Source organism: Hemicordylus capensis, chromosome 4, assembly GCF_027244095.1.
Source record: "Hemicordylus capensis ecotype Gifberg chromosome 4, rHemCap1.1.pri, whole genome shotgun sequence".
Classification (NCBI taxonomy): Eukaryota; Metazoa; Chordata; class Lepidosauria; order Squamata; family Cordylidae; genus Hemicordylus; species Hemicordylus capensis.
Genome location: NC_069660.1, coordinates 64,659,790 through 64,681,309, shown reverse-complemented (window position 1 = coordinate 64,681,309; position 21,520 = coordinate 64,659,790). Strand labels below are relative to the sequence as shown.

The 21,520-nt window shown below is 41.7% G+C and overlaps 1 protein-coding gene across 16 annotated transcripts in view; it reads left to right on the top strand.

The window, feature by feature from the left end:
- The window catches only part of LOC128321999 (complement decay-accelerating factor transmembrane isoform-like), a 125,444-nt gene extending 104,520 nt beyond the window's left edge, over positions 1-20,924 (top strand). For 7 of the 16 annotated variants that reach the window (XM_053242651.1, XM_053242662.1, XM_053242655.1 and 4 more), the window contains 4 exons: positions 762-806; positions 3,791-3,820; positions 9,876-9,954; positions 19,982-20,924. In XM_053242651.1, coding sequence (XP_053098626.1) covers positions 762-806; positions 3,791-3,820; positions 9,876-9,954; positions 19,982-20,075 — 248 coding nt within the window. In that variant the 3' untranslated portion in view covers positions 20,076-20,924. Of the gene's footprint in view, positions 1-761; positions 807-3,790; positions 3,821-9,875; positions 9,955-17,454; positions 17,533-19,981 lie in introns of all 16 variants that reach the window. The other 9 variants (XM_053242656.1, XM_053242660.1, XM_053242653.1 and 6 more) reach the window with 5 other exon arrangements.
- The last annotated feature ends 596 nt before the right edge of the window (positions 20,925-21,520 follow it).

The window sequence follows — 21,520 nt, the reverse complement described above, 5'->3', positions numbered from 1 at the left end:
AAACACCTAGTACATGTTGACTGCTTGGTTTAATTTAACTCTCTAAACCAGGGCTACAAAACTTCAGCCCTCTTGCAGATGTTGGACTATGATTGCTATCATGCCAGACTATTGGCCACTGTGGCTGCAAATGATGGGAGTCATAATCTAAAAACAGCTGGAGGGCTTGAGCTGTGTAGCCCTGCTCTAGGTTGACTGCTGTGTCTAGATTTACAGTCTAAGAAATCTGTTTCTTTAGTCCTGAATTGCTCTTTCCCTTGAATAACCTCAACAGCAAAAAATCTGAGTTGTTTGGATAAATGTTTAGGTTTTCTTTCCATCTTGGTAGTTTGCTGGGGCTTTTGCTTTCATAGACCGTAGTTGGTCCAGTCCAACTTCGTGTTTATGGTATGGTGTTCTTTATGTGGCTAGCATCTCTTCTGTTCTTTGAGAAATACAGGCAATTTGTTTTGCATTTTTTTATTGTAAGGCTGCAAGTTGTTAAAATGCATGGATACGTTTTAGAGAAGTGAGAATGATGCACACAGTTGCATGTTTTGAAATTTTACGCTTCTGAAATTAAAATAAAGGTTTATATTAACTTGATTATGAATAGGTCTTCTTCAGGTCTTCCATAGTTTTCATCTGTAATGGTTTTTGTTCATATCTGGGCAAACGAATCTGTTATAGATGGAGAGAAAATTCTCTATTTTCAGAATTTCTTTACTACTACTACTATTTTTAAAAATGTAATGTGGCATTTACCTCCCTCCTTCATACAGGAACTACACTGTCTCCTGTATCAGATGTCCCTAAAGATGATTCAGGTAAAACTAAAAGGTGGTGATGGTGAATGAGCAATCTACTTTTTAGATTGGATGTTGTATTTCTAATAGCAAATGAATTTTTTAGTACTAAGTAGTTTTGTGATGCGAATACAAGGATACCACCGGACACTGTAAGAAGGAAATTAGAGGCAGGGATGATTCCCATGGCTTGCCACTGGTGATTAATGCAGAAATGACCCTCTTTCCCCCTTTGCTAATTGGTTAGTGAGGAAGGGAGGGGTCTACAAGCTAGACTTCTAGGATTTGGCCCTGTGGAAATCTTTGTAGTTCAGAAAGTGGAGGAGTGAAGGGGTGTTCACAGTAGTTGCTAATTATCTGAGGAGCACAATATGGCAAAGGAGGTCTCCAAGTTTCCCTGCCACTCATCTAAGTATGCAGTGGAGAAAACTAAGCTGGAAGAAGCTGTTAAATATTTTCTGAGGCTCAGTACTTCTACTGAGATTGCTGCATACCATAAATGAGCTTGCATATAGGATTCATGTGATATATAGCCATGGTTAGCTTGCTGCCAAGTTTAGCATTGTGCTAATAATTGAATGGATTAATTGAGCCACTGGTGGTGCAGTGGTCAAACTGCCACCCTGTAACCAGAAGGTTACAAGTTCGATCCTGACCAGGGGCTCAAGGTTGACTCACCCTTCCATCCTTCCGAGGTCGGTAAAATGAGTACCCAGAATGTTGGGGGGCAATATGCTAAATCATTGTAAACCGCTTAGAGAGCTTCCAGCTATAGAGCGGTATATAAATGTAAGTGCTATTGCTATTGCTATTAAGCTTGGATTCTATGAAACTGGTTCTTCAGATACACATGTTAATAGTGTTGTAGTCACAAGTTTTAGAAGTGCTGACGATCTCCATGCTTTTGAGCGGGCTATGGGGTGGAGATTGCCTTGGTCGGCCTGGATGATCTCCAATTGGGAATTGACAGAGGAAGTGTGACTCTGGTCCTTTTGGATCTCTCAGCAGCTTTTGATACTATTGACCATAGTATCCTTCTGGGACATCTTAGGGGATTGGGGGTGGGAAGCATTGCTTTGCTGTGGTTCCACTCCTACCTCATGGACAGATTCCTGATGGTGTCTCTTGGAAACGGTTGTTCTCTTCATAATCTGAACTTTACTATGGTGTCCCTCAGGGCTCCGTATTGTCTCCGAAGTTGTTTATCATCAACATGAAACTGTTGGGAGAGATCGTCAGATTTAGTGCAGGGTGCTATTAGTAAGCTGATGACACCCAAATCAACTTCTCCATGTCAGCACCGTTGGGAGAAGGCATAACCTCCCTAAATGCCTGCTGGGACATCATCAGGAGATTTGGTGCAGTATGTTATCAGTATGCTGACACCCAAATCTATTTATTTGTGTCAACATCAGGAGAAGGTATAAACTCCATAAGTGCTTGCCTGGAGGCAGTAATGGGCTGGATGAGGGATAACAAACTGAGGCTGAATCCATATAAGACAGAGGTACTTATTGTGCAGGGTCAGAACCCGGGAGATGATTTTGATCTGCCGGTTCTGGATCGGGTCACGCTCTCCTGGAAGGAACAGATACGCAGTCTGGGCGTGATTCTAGATACAAACCTCTCCCTGGTGTCCCAGGTTAAGGCAGTGGCCAGAGGTGCTTACTATCAGCTTCAGCTGATTTCTTGAGATGAACAACCTCAAAACAGTGGTACATATGCTGGCAATCTCTAGGCTGGATTTTTGTGATTTCGCTCTATGTGGGGCTGCCTTTATACATAGTCTGGAAACTGCAGCTGGTCCAGAATGCAGCAGCAAAGTTGGTCTTTGGGTCATCTAGGAGAGACCATATTACTCCTGTGTTGAAGGAGTACACTGGCTGCCAATACGTTTCCGGGCAAAATACAGGGTTCTGGTTATTACCTATAGAGCCTGAACAGCTTAGGCCCTGGTTATTTAAGAGAATGTCTTTTTGGCCATGAGCCCCACCACCTGTAAAGATCATCTGGAGAGGTTCGTCTCTGGTTGCCGCCAACTTGCTTGGCGGCTACTCGGGAATGGGCCTTCTGCGTTGTTGCCCCTGTACTTTGGAATGCACTCCCTAATGAAATAAGAGCCTCCCCATCTCTGGAAACTTTTTAACAGGCACAGAAGACACATTCACATTTATTCAACATTATTTATTAATGTTTTTAATGTTTTTAATTGTAAACCACCCATAGACGCAAGTTTTGGGTGGTATAGAAATATTTTAAATGTTAATGTGCATTTCAGTCCAGTATTGTCTCAAGTTAGACAGGTTTCAGGGGTCCTTCTAGTCTTCCACTGAACCAGAAAATGCCTCTCCAGTCAAGCATCTATTTCCAAAGCTATGCATGCTCACCTCATAAAGCAGCTTCAGTATGTTATGCCAACTGACTCCTTCCCATTATCAAGGAAGGTTTTTTGAAATGATTGGAAATATTCAAGAAATGTGATATAGAAGAATAGTCACTTGGAGGAGGACGTATATGAAGAATAAACTTGGCCACCTAAAACTGTCAAATCTTGAAGCATGTCTTAATTATTGTGATTTCTTTTCAACAGTGAGAAACCCATTCCTAGATAGCTAAGAAAAGTAAATCTGTCCACGTACTTTATACTATTCAGCATTCCATGCAAATTGCTTGGTTTCAGTCTGCATTGATCTTGGAGCAGGTTATTTACAATATTTACTTCAAAGTTTTGTAATATATTATACTGTTTATTTTTCAGCGTGAGTCACTACCTTGCGTAGATCTATATTTGCACAGAGCAGGGCTGCCCAACTTTGGCCCTCTCATCATCCCTGACAACTCCCATCATCCCTGACTACTGGCCTCTGTGGCTTGGGATGATGGGAGTTGTCGTTCATCAACAGCTGGAGGGCCAGTGATATGCAGCCTTGGCATAGAGACACATGTGTATCATTCTTAGCACTCCTGTGAACTTTAGCTAACTTTATTCTCTCATTCCATTCTAGGGTCTGTCAACTATATTGCAATTTCTGTTGGTAAGTAATTGTAGAATTAGCAGCTACTCCTGATGTACTCAAATGGAAATGTGAAGTGGAATGCTTAATCCTCTGTCCTTTCCCCCCTACTCCATGGTTTGACTGCTCAAAATGCTTACTTTGAGGATATTTGAATATCTTGACAAGGATTCTTGGGCTGTATAGAAACATGTGTACATATATGGGTGATATGGGTTTTTTCCCCTGCTGTGGCATCAGCCACAGCCTTCACCCTGCCTTTAATCCTGGAACTCATTTTATTCTAGCTAGCTAGCTATGTTTATGTATTATACATAATACACCTGCCCTACTGAATCCAGCAAGAGCTTCCCCCCATGCTTCAGCAGGTTTTTTAAACTATTCAACTAGATCAACATGGCCTGGCTCCCAAATATTGAGGTTTTTAGTTAGTGTTTTTTTAAAAAAACAAAAGTGATCTGTTTGTATTAAACTTGAAGCATTGCTTTGGCTGGGTGGGGTGAATGGCTTTGTGTCTGTCACAAGAGCCAGCCAATCAGCACACTGTACAGTGTCTCTCTCTACTAGGATAGAAAGAACTGGTTGGTTCTGATCTCAACTCTTTCTCAGTGTCCATCTACCTTAAAAGGAGATAATAGACTTAGCACAGGCACATATCTGAAAACCTATTTATATATTTATCATATTTTTATACCACCTGATATGTAAATCTCTAGGCGGTGTAGAAAATTTAAAACAATATTTAAAAATCAGCACAGATTAAAATACAAAACAATTAAAACAGCATAAAACGAGTAACATAAAACAATTATTAAAATTCTAACTAAAAGCCTGTGAGAACAGGTGAGTCTTGCGGTTCTTTCTGGAAACAGAGAAGGAGATGCTCTTATTTCAATAGGAAGCATATTCCAAAACCCCAGGGCAGCCACAGAGAAAGCCCAGTCCTAGGTTGCCACTAAACAAGCTGGTGGCAACCGTAACCGGACCTTTCCACAAGGTCATAACAGTCAGCAGGGTTCATGACAAAGCAGGCTCTCCTGGGCCCAAGCCGTTAAGGGCTTTATAGGTAATAATCAGCACTTTGTATTTCACCCGGAAACATATCAGCAGCCAGTGAAGTTCCCTTAAAACCGGTGTTATGTGGCCCCTTCAAGTTGTCCCAGAGACTAATCTGGCTGCCGCATTCTGTACCAACTGTAGCTTCCAGACTACATACAAAGGCAGCCCACTTAGAGTGCATTACACTAGTCAAGCCTGGAGATTACCAGCATACGTACCACTGTTTTAAGGTCATTTATCTCCAGAAATGGATGTAGCTGTCTATCAGCCAAAGCTGATAAAAAGTGCTCCTGGCCATTGCCTCAACCTGAGAAATCAGGGAGAGCTTTGGGTCCAGGAGCACTCCCAAGCTATGTACCTGATCTTTCAAGGGGGAGTGTTACCCCATCCAGAACAGGCAGACCTAACTATTCTTCAGGCCCTGATCCCATACAGACAGTACCTCCATCTTGTTTGGATTCAACTTCGGCTTGTTATCCCTCATCCAGCCCATTATCCCTTCCAGGCAGGCATTTAGGGGGTCATGCCACTTCCTGATGAAGCTGATAATACCCTAGACCATACCTCCTGATGATCTTTCCCAGCAGTTTCATGTAGATGTTAAAAAGTATTGGCGACAGTATGGAGCCTTGTGGTACTCCACATCTTCGTTCTCACTTTGCAGAACAGCAGTCTCCAAGCGACACCATCTAGAAGCTTCCAGATAGGTAGGAACAGGACAGGTATAACAGTGCCACCCTATCCCACCTCCCTCAGGTGGTCCAGAAGGATACCATGGTTGATGGTATCAAAAGCCTCAGAGAAATCCAAAAGGATCAGCAAAGTCACACTCGCTCATGGCTGCTATGAACTCTTGAGCTGCTCCTGACAACCCGGTCCCTTTATTACTGATCAACATTTCAGTAATATTTCAGTGTCCCCTGCTAACTGGGCAAAGTGGCACCTTTTACCATGGTGATTCTCTTTATTTATCAGGGGGAGAGTAACTGGCCCTATCCACCCACAGCACAGTACTTCCAGTGACTGTTGCTGGTGTCTATCTTTCATTTGGTTTTAGAATGTGAGCCCTTCGGGGACAGGGAGCCATCTTATTTATTTATTATTTCTCTATGTAAACCGCCCTGAGCCAGTTTTGGAAGGGTGGTATAGAAATCGAAATAATAATAATAATAATGAAAAAGTAAGCCACTGCATGGTCAATATTTGCACAATATAACTGGAAAATCAAACATCACCAAGACCTGGCAATGGCTTAAGAATGGCAACTTGAAGAAAGAAACAGAGGGTTTAATACTGGCTGCACAAGAACAGGCCCTTAGAACAAATGCAATCAGAGCAAATGTAGAAAAGTCAACAACAAACAGCAAGTGCTGCCTTTGTAAAGAAGCAGATGAAACAGTGGACCACCTAATCAGCTATTGTAAAAAGATTGCACAGATTGACTACAAACAAAGGCATGACAAGGTAGCAGGGATGATACACTGGAACATCTGCAAAAAATACAAGCTACCTGTAGCCAAAAATTGGTGGGACCATAAAATTGAAAAAGTTGTCGAAAACAAAGATGCAAAAATATTATGGGACTTCTGACTACAAACAGACAAACATCTGCCACACAATACACCAGATATAACTGTAGTCAAGAAGAAAGAAAAACAAGTCAAAATAATCAACATAGCAATACCAGGGGATAGCAGAATAGAAGAAAAAGAAATAGAAAAAATCACAAAATACCAAGTTCTACAAATTGAAATTGAAAGGCTGTGGCAGAAAAAGACCAAAATAATCCCAGGGGTAATTGGCACTCTAGGTGCAATTCCAAAACAACTTGAATAGCACCTCAACACCATAGGGGCCACAGAAATCACCATCAGCTAATTACAAAAAGCAACTTTACTGGGAACAGCCTATATTTTGCGATGATGTCTATAATAACCAACAGTATTGATGATAAAATTCAGCCGTCCCAGGTCCTTGGGAAGGACTCGATGTCTGGATAAAACAAACCAGTCAATAACACCTGTCTGACTGTGTAAACAAGAAATAATAATAATAATTTCATTTGTAATGATTGTACACATTACTTGAAAATTGAGCTAACAAAAACTTTGCAGTCACTCAAAGATATCCAATTTGACTTTAACTTTAGAATGCATCTTCTCTACGTAAATGATAATGTTACCAAAAGGTGCAAAGAAGCTTTTATCCCTGCCATCTCCTTCATCTTAGTTCTGACCCCCACAATTCTCAATTAGTGGATATTTCATATGAGTTGTCAGCTTTGATGTAACAACATTGCCAGCAGTTTGTAGACATATTGAGGTAGATTCTTTTAAATCTCCAAAAATTCAAGTACCATCTAACAAAGACCCTAATTTTCCATTAGGCTAAAGCCCAATCAGGCATTATGTTATAAATGTGTAAAGATACCTACATGTACATATGTTTGTGTGAATGACTGTACATGCGTTCATTTTAAAAGTGAATCTGGGTACAGAACCCCTCAGAGAAGACTCACAGTAAGTGTACTACTGTAGAAGCAGCCATTATTCATCCTAACAGATCAGTATAAAAAGATTCCAATGGGAAGATCTTTGGCTCAGATTCCCCCCCCCCCTTGATTCCATACAGATTATTGAATTTTCTGTTGCTGCTGTTTTTTCTGTTGCTACTGCAAGCTTATGGTATATATTTTAAAGGAATATAACCCTTCTGTTTCTGCACCAAACATGTAGTAGTAACAAATCAGGCTTGGAAAGTCCAAATCTTCTTCATTCTTTATTTTTATCAAAGTTGTACTCCATGCATGTTAGCTTGCATCCAGACTAATGGAATGCTTGTGCAGTGAGACTGCACACATGCTTAACTATTTGGAATGAAAAAATAGCATTACTCCTAATTTGTGTTTTAACCAAACCAGTTTTCACCAGACCTGGATAACTCATGAGTAGAACTAAATTCCTCTTAGCCAGTGATTTGTACTAGTAAACAGGGTGCTTGAATAGCTTGCTCCATTTGCAGTTAAATACCCTCTGAACAGTAAGGAGGTATTGGTTTGTTTAAAGAGCATGAAGACTGAATCCAGTAAACTTTGGGCTGTATTCAAAGGAAGTTTAGGATGATTTAGCACGTTGAAATCAATAAGGCAAGTTAGTCGTAACTAATTCACTACTTTCGATGACTTTGTCATGATTAACTTTCTCTGGTATTCATAATTTTTTTTAATATTCTGGTTTTGTTTAATGTTGTAGCCAGAGACTTCAACTCTTGGGTAATATTTTAACCTGTTTCAAGGACTATACAGGATGCACCAAGCTTTCTATGCATTCAAGAGAGTATTCTAAGTTGTTGGAAGTTTCCCCGTGTATATTAAATGTTGAGTTCTTCTAGTATTGCTTTTTAATAGCCTTCCTCTTCATAAAACCAGCTTGAGCTTTACAAATATATTTATGTAAACTATATTTAATCTTTTTGCAGTAATGTCGTAGTTCTAAAATCTTGCTTAAGTGTAATGTGGGGCAGGATTTAACATTCAAGGGCTGACATCTAAACTAATGCTGCACTGGCGCTACAGGGGAGGGACAATTTTCACCAATCTCTTTGTCCCTCTGAAGCCTACTTTTCTTCCTGAAAATATGTTCTTGAGGGTCATGAGACTTTGGGGAAGCATAGTGGGCTTCAGAGAGAAGAGGGGATTGACCAAAAATGTGACTCCCTGTAGCGCCAGCATGGCAATAGTCTGAATGGCAGCCAAGGAGTCCATGCCTTTTACCGGGGAAGGAAGGGATCAAAATTATTATTGTGCATTTCAGAGATTCAGATATGCTTTACTATTGTACATCCTATCTATTAATATAGTTAATATTTCCAGAGGATTGCTTTAGTTTGATAAAATTCTGCTGGCAACCCTTCTCTTCCTGAGCTTATTTCATTTTTTTCCAAGCAAGTCAAGGATTTATCCAATTCAGCTATTTCTAATTACTTCAGATTTATCGAGACAATTTTAATTGCTTGAATATCTTTTCTTTGGTTTGCTTTTTGTGCTTCTAATTCTTTCTTTTGCAGAATCTTTCATACGACTTAAAGCATTCAGAATCTGTCATGGTGTAGTCTTTTTTGTTTTTTTACAGCAATGTCGATGTTCACATCTGGTGTGATCGCTAAGAATTGTTACATCTCTTTACTTAATTTATGCATTGGTTTTTTATTTACTAAAACAAGCTGATTTAATCTTGTATTCTGTCACTTTTCCCCGTTAACTTTATTTTCATATTTAGTGGTACATGCTCAGATATATTCTCAATCTTTCATGTTCCTTCATGGCTTTTAATTGCAATTATTAAAATATAGCAACCGTAGTTTAAATCTGCAGAGCTTAACAAATGCAGAAAAGGCAATGTTTTCATAAGCTGCATATATTAGCTTATTTTTGCATGAGGGGACAGCCTGTCTCCACTGTTAAGGCAATGTGTATCTGTTATTAAATGTGAAACAGGAAAAGGAGTTGGTTATCTATTTGGTTTTTGGTGTTTTGGCTCCAATACAAGTGGAATCTTGGCTTGGATTTGGGCGTCGATTGGAAGCCTTGCGTTAACTCCATCTAGAAACTATTGTTGGGAATACATTTCAGTCTGTATTGATACACAGACTGGGAAAGTCTTCTCCTAAACAGAAAAACTATTTGCTTCACCTTGCTAAACATTTTATTTTGCCAGACCACTGAGTGCTTTCCCCTCTCCCTGACTCCATCAAGAACCAGTCAGTCTGCAGCTTAGCAAAGGCAAATGAGCGATGCTCTTCTAATAGTTTGCTTGGCCCAGCTACCATCCAGCCCCTCACTCCTTGGATCCCAGTCACTCTTTGGGAGGGAGGGAGGAACCATTCTTCTGGTCTGTTTGAATTACTTGTTTAACATATTTCTCTTTGTAAGACACTTTGCATTTTTCTGTTGGAAAAGAAACTATACGAGTGTAATCAACAAGGTGTATCACAGTTTCATTCTTTTTCCCCCTTAAAGGAGCTGTTGTTGGTGTTCTAGTACTGATTGCAATTGTAGTCATTGCTCTAAAATACAGAGCCCGTCATAACGAGAAGGGGTGAGTCAGCCCGAGATACGCTATCTCTGATTCCCTATAGCCTTTTTGTGGCTGTGTAAGCAAGCATGTGTTTCTGGGCCTTATATGTGTTTCCATATATATATATGTGTGTGTGTGCTTGCTATCTGGAAAATGCTTGTGTATTGTGTTCTGAACAACTGCACTAACTTGCAGCACAGAACAAATGGTAACTACTAAAATATGGTCTTGCCTGTATTTTATTCAGTTATTAGGACTTGTTTTCTGGAGTGACAGAAATAGTCTGTTACCTCTCTTACACTTGTCCATTCTAATACTGGCTTTAGCCCTACTCAGACATTGTTGCACTTATATTCAGATGTCTGTATACACACACATTAAGTGAATGACTGTACCTACATTTATCTAGAGAGAACCTGGGTACAGACTCTCTGAAATGCAGACTACAGGTAGCAAGTGTACTGTTATACCTGCATTCAACATACCATGTGAATAGCTATCTGAATAGAGATCCATATCTGTGTGTGCTGTACAGGTGTTGAACATAGCATGTGAATAGGACCAATGTGACAGTTCTGGCACTGAAATTGCTAGAATCTGTAAGAATTAAAACCTCTGTCAAAAAAGCTACAAAACTGTGTGCCACAATATACAGATGTTAGTGGCATTCAAAAGTAATTTGTTCCGACTCTGACACCGTAATTTTTTTAACAATCTCATCTGAAGGCAGTGATGTGTTATAGCAAATGATATGCAAACTGCAGTGTTAGAACAATTTGCAACTATAACCTAGGCAGATTAAAATTGAATTCTTCAGAGACCTCTTTTCTGCGTCACTCACTGCTTTCTCTCTTGCTGCTGCTTCTTGCTGCTTCTGTAAAATGTGAGTTTCTCTGTGTAGTTCTGTCAATTTCTGATATTATATTGCATACATTGTATTTTTCCCCTTGATGTACTTTTGAGTACTTATTTTATTTCTAGGTTGCAGAGCTGTTACCAAAGCATGCTGATATAATCCCAAGAGTATGGGTGTGGCTTCCAATAGAACTTATTTGTCCTTACAAATTGCACTTTAATGTGTACTTAAAAGCTGCGGTGCACAAATATTTTCCATGGGATTGAAACAGCATAGGAGACGTTGGTCTGTCTCTGAGGTTTGACTTTTGGGTAGATCTTTAAGATTGTCTTGTTTTGAAAGCACTTAAATCTGTTAAAAGTTTGAAACCGAGAACATCAAATGGTTCATATTTATAGTTTAAATTTCTCTCCAGCATAGGAGCTCATCCTAAATAGTGGGTTGTGCAGTGAACATGCTTGGGACATGACTGGATTTTGAAATGAGGCTAGTTCCAGGTGCCGGGAAGTTCCAAACCCCAATTCCGGTCCTGTTTCACTTGAGCTCACTAGTCTAGGAAACAGCTCTTCAGCATTTGGATACCTTCTGGCTAGTTCCTTGGTTTTTTTTTCTTGGCTATTTTCACCTCCTGACTCCCCACCCCACCCCACCCTTCCCCATCATTAGACTGTGCAAGTGTGGGAAGGGAGCCACATCATTTTTCATCCATTTCCCAAAAATTCCAGACTTGTTCCTTAATTTGGACAATTGGGAGTTTTGATTTTTGTGTTTGCCTCAACACAGTGCTCCAGTTAGGGAGTTAGCTCACACTGGTTAGTAACTGCAGGGCTCCCTTTCTGAAGGTCCCCATTCTGAAGTTGGAGGCAAGCTTGGGTCTCAGGTTCCCCCCGACAGTGGGTGTGGGCAACATTTAATCTCTTCGGTCTGCCTAGCCATAGCCTCCTCCACATCCACAGAGCTCTCCCCAGTGTTTTCATCGGCGGGGGGGAGCCTCCAAAAAAAAAGCACCTAAAAGAGGGGTCAGCTGGGCACCACAAATTAAAAAAAAAAAAAAAAAGCTGAGAAGTTGCCTTTGGTGCTGCTTGGCGAAAGGCTCTTCATACAGGCAGTTTACAAACAGCGCCAACTGCGGCACCTCCCGGTGACTCAAATAAGGGCAGCAACGGAGGCTGGATGCCATCCTTTTGGCACCAAACTACAAGCACCTCCCTCTCAGTTGGCTGCTGTACAGGTGGAGAGGGAACTGGCTGGTCTGAGCATTCCTCCTGCTTCCTGTGAAGCTACCTCCACTGGGGATGTTCCTACTTGCCCACCAGCACAGCCAACACAGCCCATCAAGTCACTTTCTCCAGCAGAGCCTGTAGGGCCCACACTGCTGATACCAACCATCCTTGGGAAGGAGACTCGTGCTCCGTCAGTGAGTTCCTTCCCAGATGACAGAAGTCAACCGGCTCTTCCAAAGGGCGGAATTTCACCTAGCATCTGTAACTTCCGAACATTTCAGCGGCATAGCCAACCAACAAGCAGACTGGTTCAGCCGATAGACCAGGCTGGATGGAGGCTTCACCCAGAAGTTTTCTGAACCATGACTGCCTGCTTGGTGATTTCCAGGGTAGATCTGTTTGTCTCGTCAACTAACCATCAGTTCACTCGCTTTTTCAGCAGATTATTCTGCCCTCAGGTGGAAGCAGTGGATGCTCTCATGATGCCCTGGCCACATGCACCCCACCCACAGAGGTCATCATGAAAGTTCTCCACAAAATGGCAGCAGAACAGACAACTTCTCATAGCCTCTCATTGGCTGCTGTGGTTCTCTGAACTGGTGGCTCTATTAGTTCTTCCTCTGTGGCACCTTCTCATCCGTAGGTGCCTCCTTGCTCAAGGACCCATACACTGTCCATACCCCGTGTGTCTCCATCTCTGTGCCTGGAGATTGAGCGCTTGTTGTTAGCCAGCAAAGGCTACTCCACAGCAGTACAAAATACCATCTTAGCTGCCAAATGTCCATCAACTACCAGAATCTACCAGACAAAGTGGGCTGCCTTCTCATGCTGGGTTTGCAGGAAACACCTAAATCCCAGGTCGGTGGGCGTTCCATAGGTCCTAGTCTTCCCCCAATTGGGCTTGGATCTCCACCTCCACCTCGCAACTCTGAAATGCCTCAATCCTACAAGGTTCTGATATGGTCACAATCGTCTCCACTCGTATAATGTCTGAACATAGTGCCCTTTCTGTTCGTAAAGAGCTATGCATTTTCCAGCCGGATGTGGTGGTTCTTAAGTTAGACCCTACATTTCTACCCAAGGTTAGTTCCACCTTCCACCGTTGGCAGGACGTGGTACTGTCTTTCTTTTGCACCCTAACGAAAAGCTATGGCATACTCCTTGATGTGCATAGGGCCCTCAAAGTATACCTTCGGCATACCGAGGAATTGCATCAGTTTCACTCATTATTTGTGTCTCCTCCTCCTTTTTCCCTGGGAAGGAAGGTAGGTCTTGATCATGTTAGCTTCATGGATCCAGGCTTGCATTGTCCTGTCCTATGGGGACAAGTTCATGTGTGAATTGGTAACTGGTTGAAGGAAAGGAAACGGGGTATGTATAAATGGACGGTTCTCTAAATGGAGGGAACCCCTGCTAACTTGGCAAAGGGGCACCGTTTAACGTGGTGATTCTCTTTATTTAGCAGGGGGAGAGTAACTGGCCCTATCCACCCCCAGTGCAGTACCTCCAGTGACTGTTGCTGATATCTGTCTTGTGTTTCTGTTTAGACTGTGAGCCCTTTGGGGACAGGGATCCATCGTATTTATTTGTTATTTTTCTGTGTAAACCACCCTGAGCCATTTTTGGAAGGGCGGTATAGAAATCAGATAGATAGATAGATAGATAGATAGTGAGAATTGGGGGTCCCCCAGGGATCTGTACTGGAACTAGTGCTTTTTAAATTATTCATAAATGATCTAGCAGTTGGGGTAAGCAGCAAGGTGTCCAAATTGGCAGATGACACCAAACTATCTAGGGTAGTGAAATCCCCCCCCCAAAAGGGGGGGAAGCTGTGAAAAGGGCCAATTCCATGCTAGGGATCATTAGGAAGGAGATTGGAAATAAAACTGCTAATATTATAATGCCCTTATGCAAATATATGGTGTGGCTACACTTGGAGTACTGTGTACAGTTTTAATCGCCATACCTTAAGGACATTGTAGAAATTGAAAAGGTGCAGAAGAGGGCAACCAAAATGATCAGGGGCTTAGAGCACCTTCCTTATGAGGCAAGGCAACAACACCTGGGGCTTTTTACTTTAGAAAAAAGACGACTGTGCGGAGACATGATAGAGGTCTATAAAATCATGCATGTTGTGGGGAAAGGTGTTAGAGATAAATTTTTCTCCCTCTTGCATAGTACAAGAACTAGGGGTCATCCCATGAAACTGCCAAGAAATTTAGGACCAACAAAAGGAAGTACCTTTTCACACAGTGCTTAATCGACTTGTGGAATTCTCTGCCACAAGATGTGGGGTTTGGATAACTTGATGGAGGAAAGGTTTTTCAATGGCTATTGCCTGTGGGCTTCCCAGTGGGCCCACAGGCAAGAACAGGATGCTGGATTACATGGGCCTTGGGCCTGATCCAGCAGGGATGTTCTTATGGAGAGGAGAGCTGGTCTTGTGGTAGCAAGCATGACTTGTCCCCATAGCTAAGCAGGGTCTGCCCTGGTTGCATCTGAATGGGAGACTTGATGTGTGAGCACTGCAAGATCTTCCCCTCAGGGGATGAAGCTGCTCTGGGAAGAGCAGAAGGTTTCAAGTTCCCTCCCTGACTTCTCCAAGATAGGGCTGAGAGAGATTCCTGCCTGCAACTTTGGAGAAGCTGCTGCCAGTCTGTGAAGACAATACTGAGCTAGATAGACCAATGGTCTGACTCAGTATTTGGCAGTTTGCTATGTTCCTATGTTATGGAAACCCTGGGACTTCCTCATCCAGGGGCATCGCGGCCCACTCCACCCACAATGCATTCACTTGGGCCGCCTTCTCAGCTGATACCCCTCTTTTCAAGATTTGCAGGGCCACCACATGGATCTCTGTTACTCCATTTATCAAACAGCATAAGGTTTCATCCTTCCACTCCTCGCAGGCGGTCATTGGCCGAACTATCCTCCAACAGTTTGTTCCCACCCGAGGTTCACCTCTTGGGCATGTCCCACTATTTAGGATGACCTTCTATGCTGGAGAAAAAGAAACATTGGTTTTACCACGAAGGTGGTCTTTTTCCAGCGGAGGAGGTCATCCAGGCCACCCTTGGATGTATATAGTTTTCTATAGTGGGCTCTGTGTTTTTGGGCAGAGGTGGCTTCCAGGGCACTTTATATGCCCTGTGTTTATGTGCCCTGTGGTCCTATGTTTTGCTCCGGTTTCTGTCATTTGTTCCTTCCAATATCCTGAGCTTCTGCTTCTCAGCTGTCCCGGGACTGGGGTTTGGTGACTCCCAGCACCCAGAACTAGTCTCATTACAAAATCCAGTCCTGTCTTGAGCATGCTCACTGCACAACCCACTATCTAGGGTGACCACCTCTGCTGGAAAAAAGAACCCTTCACAGTAAGAGCAATGTCTCTTTCTCTCCAACCTTTTTCCAAGGGTACAGAACCAGTTACAATCTATTCATCTCACTGTATCTTCTACATAATCTACTTTTGATGTTAGGCAGCAGGCCAGAAGACTGTCCTCTGAATAGCCTGATTTGTGTCTGCAGATTGGTTTGGGGTATGATCTCATTAACTCAGAGAAATGAGTTCACTTCCTGGTCCTCATGGCTGTAAATTTTGAAATGTGTGAGCAGAGTCGGGTTACAGCATAGAAATAAAAGTGGACCCTTTGAATCTTGTTGGGTCTCTCCTTTCCCTCTCCTCCCTCTAGTCTGTATTTCTTCTTGGTCTTTGCTTTGCAAACATCCACATTTTAGGGTTGGAATATCAGTAAACTGACTTGTCAAACTCAGTATCTATTTCTAAAAGAGCTGAAATGTTATGATTCTAATGGATGCATAACTGGAGCACCCGTGGGTGAGAGGGAGGTACTGGCATACTCAGAGTAACATTCTGATACATGTACATCAGGGTGGTTGTGGGGCCATACTTGTATTAACTATTGCCTGACTTAAATCCAATAATGTTTTTCTGTAGGTGGCAACCTACTTTTAAAATTTAATCATAATGCCATCTCATTATGGTCTGTATTCCCCAGCCCTGCAGCAATCAGTGCCCTACCAGACTGGGTTCAGACCAGTACTCTTATTGGTCGAGAAGGCGACAATACCCTAGGCCTGTGCAGTCGCTTACCACATTCACTCTGGTGCAGAACTCTGACGTCGACATCTTGATTAGTTTAAACAGCACAATAGATCATCTATACTTAGAGTTGTATTAACTTACATCTTATAAACCACAGTTAAACAGCTCTGGCTTTGGACAGTGTGCAGTTCAATTCTACCTCAAATCTATTTGGGTTTAATCAGGGGTAGTTTGCAAATTCGACCCTGAATTGAAATGGCTTCAAAATAGAGGGCCCAATTCGGGGCCGAAGATAATTGCCCCCAATTTGACCCGAATCAATTCAGGTGACTTGAATGCCATTTTGAGGCCCTTCCCCCCCCCCCCCCGGAAAAATGGGCCTCCCTCAAAATGGCACTTTTTCCTAAACAATTGGAACTTGTCTACCAATTGTGGTAGGTGGGTAGACCAGCTCTCTGCTCCAGACTTTGCATTTCAGCCTGCCTCTGAGGACTGGTCTACCCAGGTAGACCAGCTCTCCCCTGGGGAAAGCGCCATTTTGAGGCCTCCCCCCCCCCAGCAAAACTGCCTCGAAATGGTGCTTGAATCACCCAAATTGATTTGATTCGTCAAGCCAGCCAGCCAAGCTGCCTTGACCCGAATTGAATAGCAGACTCTTTCATGCAAACCTTTAATCCAGAGGAACTCTAGCATTAGTGGAAATCACTTCTGCTGACACAAAGCAGAGGTTTAGGATTTCTGCTGACCACCCACCCTTCAACTGCAGCCCCCTTTGCCACATCCCATGGCATTTCCAAGACTCTTCAGGAGCAACTTATGTAGTTTAAGGGTGCAGTGGAGAGGTGAAGGAAGGTCCAGTTTTGTAAGAATTCAACTCAGCTGTTAATTTTTGAAACCGTGGGTTGGATGTTAACTGGGGTTCTTATAGTTGGCATGCTCTTTCTTTTAGTCTTGTTGTATTAATGAATTACGTGTTTGGTCAGGTAACCAAGCCAAACTACTTGCATTATTCTGCTCATAGGCCTTGTGTCTTGTCTGGGACTGTGGCCAGACCTGCTTATGCCATTTCACTCTTGAGCCGTCTTATATATGCTTTGCCCTATTATATTTACAAAGCAACATGGTACTTAAAGCAAGTTTGCATTTGGGATAAGAGGAATGTTGCTCTTCTGTTGCTCCACCCTCCCAATTTTCGTTGAACAATCCATCTTGGAAAGATGGAAACAATTTAGTGGGAAACTTTTATCATTGAAGAAATGTTCTCAGAGGCAGTGTTTTTTGTAGACCGCTGTATTCCTATTAGTTAGTTTTGAGCATTAAAGTTTAAGAATATAATTATATTTAGATTTAACTAATTTTTTCTCCTTCCTGCTGCTCAGCGCTTATAGTTCAAATGAGCACATCAGCAACAGAGATCTTGTAAATGCTTCCAACTGAAAGAGTCTGACTTCTATAAGGTATTTGCTTAGAGATGTCTTCTTGACCCCAAGATCTGGAGAGCTAAACTGCTCATCTATGAACATGCAATAATTTGTACTGCCTTATAGATTAGAGGGATTTCCTTATTCTTTCCTGGCATAAAGATTTGCATTTTAGTACAGCATCTTATATATATGCTTTGCCCTTTTATATTTGCAATGGAATAAATGTTGATCTTTTTTTCAAAACAGATTAATCCTCCAGAGTCTTCTAACCCTGACACAAAAGATAGACATGTACCTTGCTAAGTAAAATATTCTAAAGTTGTTCCAGTTATTTATTAGTGGGCTCTGTGCATGAATGCACAGAGATGGCAATTAGCAGATTCCATTAGGGAGGTTTCTTGGCAGGAGTGGGATTTTGGTGGGAAAACAATGTCAGGGGAAGGTATTCACCTCTTCCTTCCTAGCTCCCGATCAGGATTGTCCTTCCCACCATGACTGTTTGTTTCTGTCTTTTAAGGTGCTTCTGATAAGCATGTCTCCTAGAAACAAATTTCCACAAATGACTAGTTTGATGGCTGACCTCACAACAAACAACCTTGTGAGGGAAGGTAGTATAAGAAGTATTCACTTGCCCAAGGCCATCTACAGGTGAAACTCGGAAAATTAGAATATCGTGCAAAAGTCCATTAATTTCAGTAATGCAAATTAAAAGGTGAAACTGATATATGAGACAGATGCATTACATGCAAAGCGAGATAAGTCAAGCCTTAATTTGTTATAATTGTGATGATCATGGCGTACAGCTCATGAAAACCCCAAATCCACAATCTCAGAAAATTAGAATATTACATGGAACCAAGAAGACAAGGATTGTAGAATAGAACAATATCGGACCTCTGAAAAGTATAAGCATGCATATGTATTCAGTACTTGGTTTGGGCCCCTTTTGCAGCAATTACTGCCTCAATGCGGCGTGGCATGGATGCGATCAGCCTGTGGCACTGCTGAGGTGTTATGGAAGACCAAGATGCTTCATTAGCGGCCTTCAGCTCTTCTGCATTGTTTGGTCTCATGTCTCTCATCCTTCTCTTGGCAATGCCCCATAGATTCTCTATGGGGTCAGGTCAGGCAAGTTTGCTGGCCAATCAAGCACAGTACACTGTATACTTTTCAGAGGTCCGATATTGTTCTATTCTACAATCCTTGTCTTCTTGGTTCCATGTAATATTCTAATTTTCTGGGATTGTGGATTTGGGGTTTTCATGAGCTGTATGCCATGATCATCACAATTATAACAAATTAAGGCTTGACTTATCTCGCTTTGCATGTAATGTGTCTTTCTCATATATCAGTTTCACCTTTTAATTTGCATTACTGAAATTAATGGACTTTTGCACGATATTCTAATTTTCCGAGTTTCACCTGTAGTTCACTTCATAGCTGAACCATGATTGACCATAAACTGCCCACATATCAACTGAACCCGCTATCCATTGTTGTGCCAACTCTCCTTATTAAATAGTGAAATGCATTTTGAAAATCTGTTTAGTTCCCCACTAAAATGCTATCTAAATACATATTTTTTGTTTACTATGTTGCTTTCTGAGTTCCAGATCCTCCTAAATGTATGCATATGTTTAGGAAACCTGTGTAGCAATCTTCCTTTAAGGAAGTGTTGGAATCATTACTTGCTACTTGATGTAATGTTAATAGTTTAGAACCTGCCTGTTCTCCACCGTCTCCAGTTCTAAACGTCACATACAGGGACTAATTTACCCTGCCAGAAGTTAAATGCTTTGCTCTGCCATTTGCAAAATGGTGCACACTATGATTGAAGGCATTTCCTCAATAGCATTTTCATGGGTTACATGACATCTACTTGCCAAAGGCCTGTGGTGGCAGCTGGGCAAATGCTGTTTCATCTCTTTCAGTAGACAAGAGGCAACAGCTTGGTCTTGCAGTGCCCCTGCATGTGGGAGCTTGAATACAGACACTTCCACATACAAGTGCTTTTTGATACACATCAGGACACAGGGAAATCCCTTGAATGGACACACAGGAGTGCCTGGTGAACTTTGGTTCCAGAGCAAAAAGTCTGAGCAGAATGTACTGGAAGTTAATATTTTCAATATTTGCACCATTTATCTTTCAGAGTTATTTCTGTTGTGTCTAGGATCATACAGTCATCAACTTTGTCTGTTTTACTTATGTCCAACAGTCACTAAAACTTAATAGATTACTTTTGCTGCTTTAGCTTCCATGATTGGATTTTCCTGCCAGAGAAGCAATACGATCGCCACCTCTTCAATGTAAATGTTACTAACATTCTTTCAAAAAGTCAGTAACATATTATGGAGTGGAATGTATGTCTGTGTTTGCGGGTTTTTTTGACAGGAAAAACTGAACACAGAGAAGGAATTGTTCTAACGACCTTAAGGGAAATGTGTAGATAATAATTTAAAAATTGTGTTGTATTTTTCAGGAAAATTAACACTAGTGGCCCTACTAAGCCTTATGATGTAGTACCACAGAATCCAGATATTGCATTGGAAGAAAAAAGTACTCAAAACGTCTGATCTGATTGCACTAAATTTCATCATTAAAACTATGCTCCAGTCACTTTCTAGTTGGTGATTTACTCCCAAGAGTTCTCCTTGTGAAAATTGGAATTGGGTGCCGAGTAAAAAATCTGAGATGAAGGCGACTTCCATAGTTATAGAACTGGCCGGATGGACGATTGAGCCTTTTGGAGCAAGACAGCATATTCAGCTGCGCACAAATTCTGTCGATTTGTGAATGTTGCTTCTGCATAGAACTGGACAGCACTTCTACCCGTCCAGAGCACCTTTAGCTTCTTGAATCAAGTACAGAGCTGCAGAATATATCTCCTCTGGAAGTGATGCATTCTCCTATCTCAATGAAAACTTGAACTGATGATTTCTTTCTAGAACGCTTGAAAGCGTTGTCTTAACAGCATCCCAGATATTGCAAGACCATGCATTTTCTCCTGAAAGCATTACCCCACAGGATTCTCTCACACAGAGCCATAACTAATGCTATCTTGCCTTTCTCTTGCGACATAAACATATGCTAAAAACATGTGCCTAAAAGTTCTGTGTGTTTAAGCAGACCAGAGCTTTCTGTACTTAACCAAAATATCAAGAGACACTTCTATGTCACATTTGGTTTTGATGGGAATGAGTTCATTAACCCTCCCATTAAAATCAGTAGGGCCAAGAAGCAGTGTGCTGTGGCTGAATTTAGCCTGAGCTTGTTACATTCAGGAAAGTATTATCTGTGGTGTAATATTTTATTGTATTTGTAGTGGCTTGTACACAATTTTTATTTGGTTAAATGAAGGAAATATTGTCTTTGTAAAGAATAAAACCTGTTTACCAGAGTATGTAAATAAACCTTGAATAAGACTCCTAGGTGTCATGGGTGTATGGGTTTTTTCCATACCTATCTAAACCACTTTGGGAACTCTTGTGGAAAAGCAGTATATAAATATTTGATGTATTTGTATGTTCTACTCTTAAGAGGTGTGAGGGGCTGGTGTTCCAGAGTATCTGTTCTGGAAATTCCCTGGAGAGATGAGGTTCTGGCTGTGCATTTGGGCAGTCCTATAGTGATCTGTCTCATGTACCATATTCTTCTTAGCCACATGCACCACTCTGCTTTTGCCTTAGAGGGCCCTTGTGCACCTAACAGCACAATGGAGACTTAATACTGTATTCTCAATATTTCAACCAAGTCAAGCTACTCTGTGTAGGCTATGGGTGCATACACTTGCTTGTTTGTCACATACAAATCTCCCTTTCCAGCATGAACCATGGTTTAGTGTTAAGATTTGTACTAATATTAATCAGGGTTTGCAATTGATTTGTAAGTCTGATGAAAGCTAGTTGTAGTTTAGGGCTATGTGGAACCGACTCTTCACCATGGCTAATGCTAGGAAGGCCACCTAATGGCTCAGTGGGGAAATTCTTGACTAAACAAGCAGAAGGTTGCAGGTTCAAAT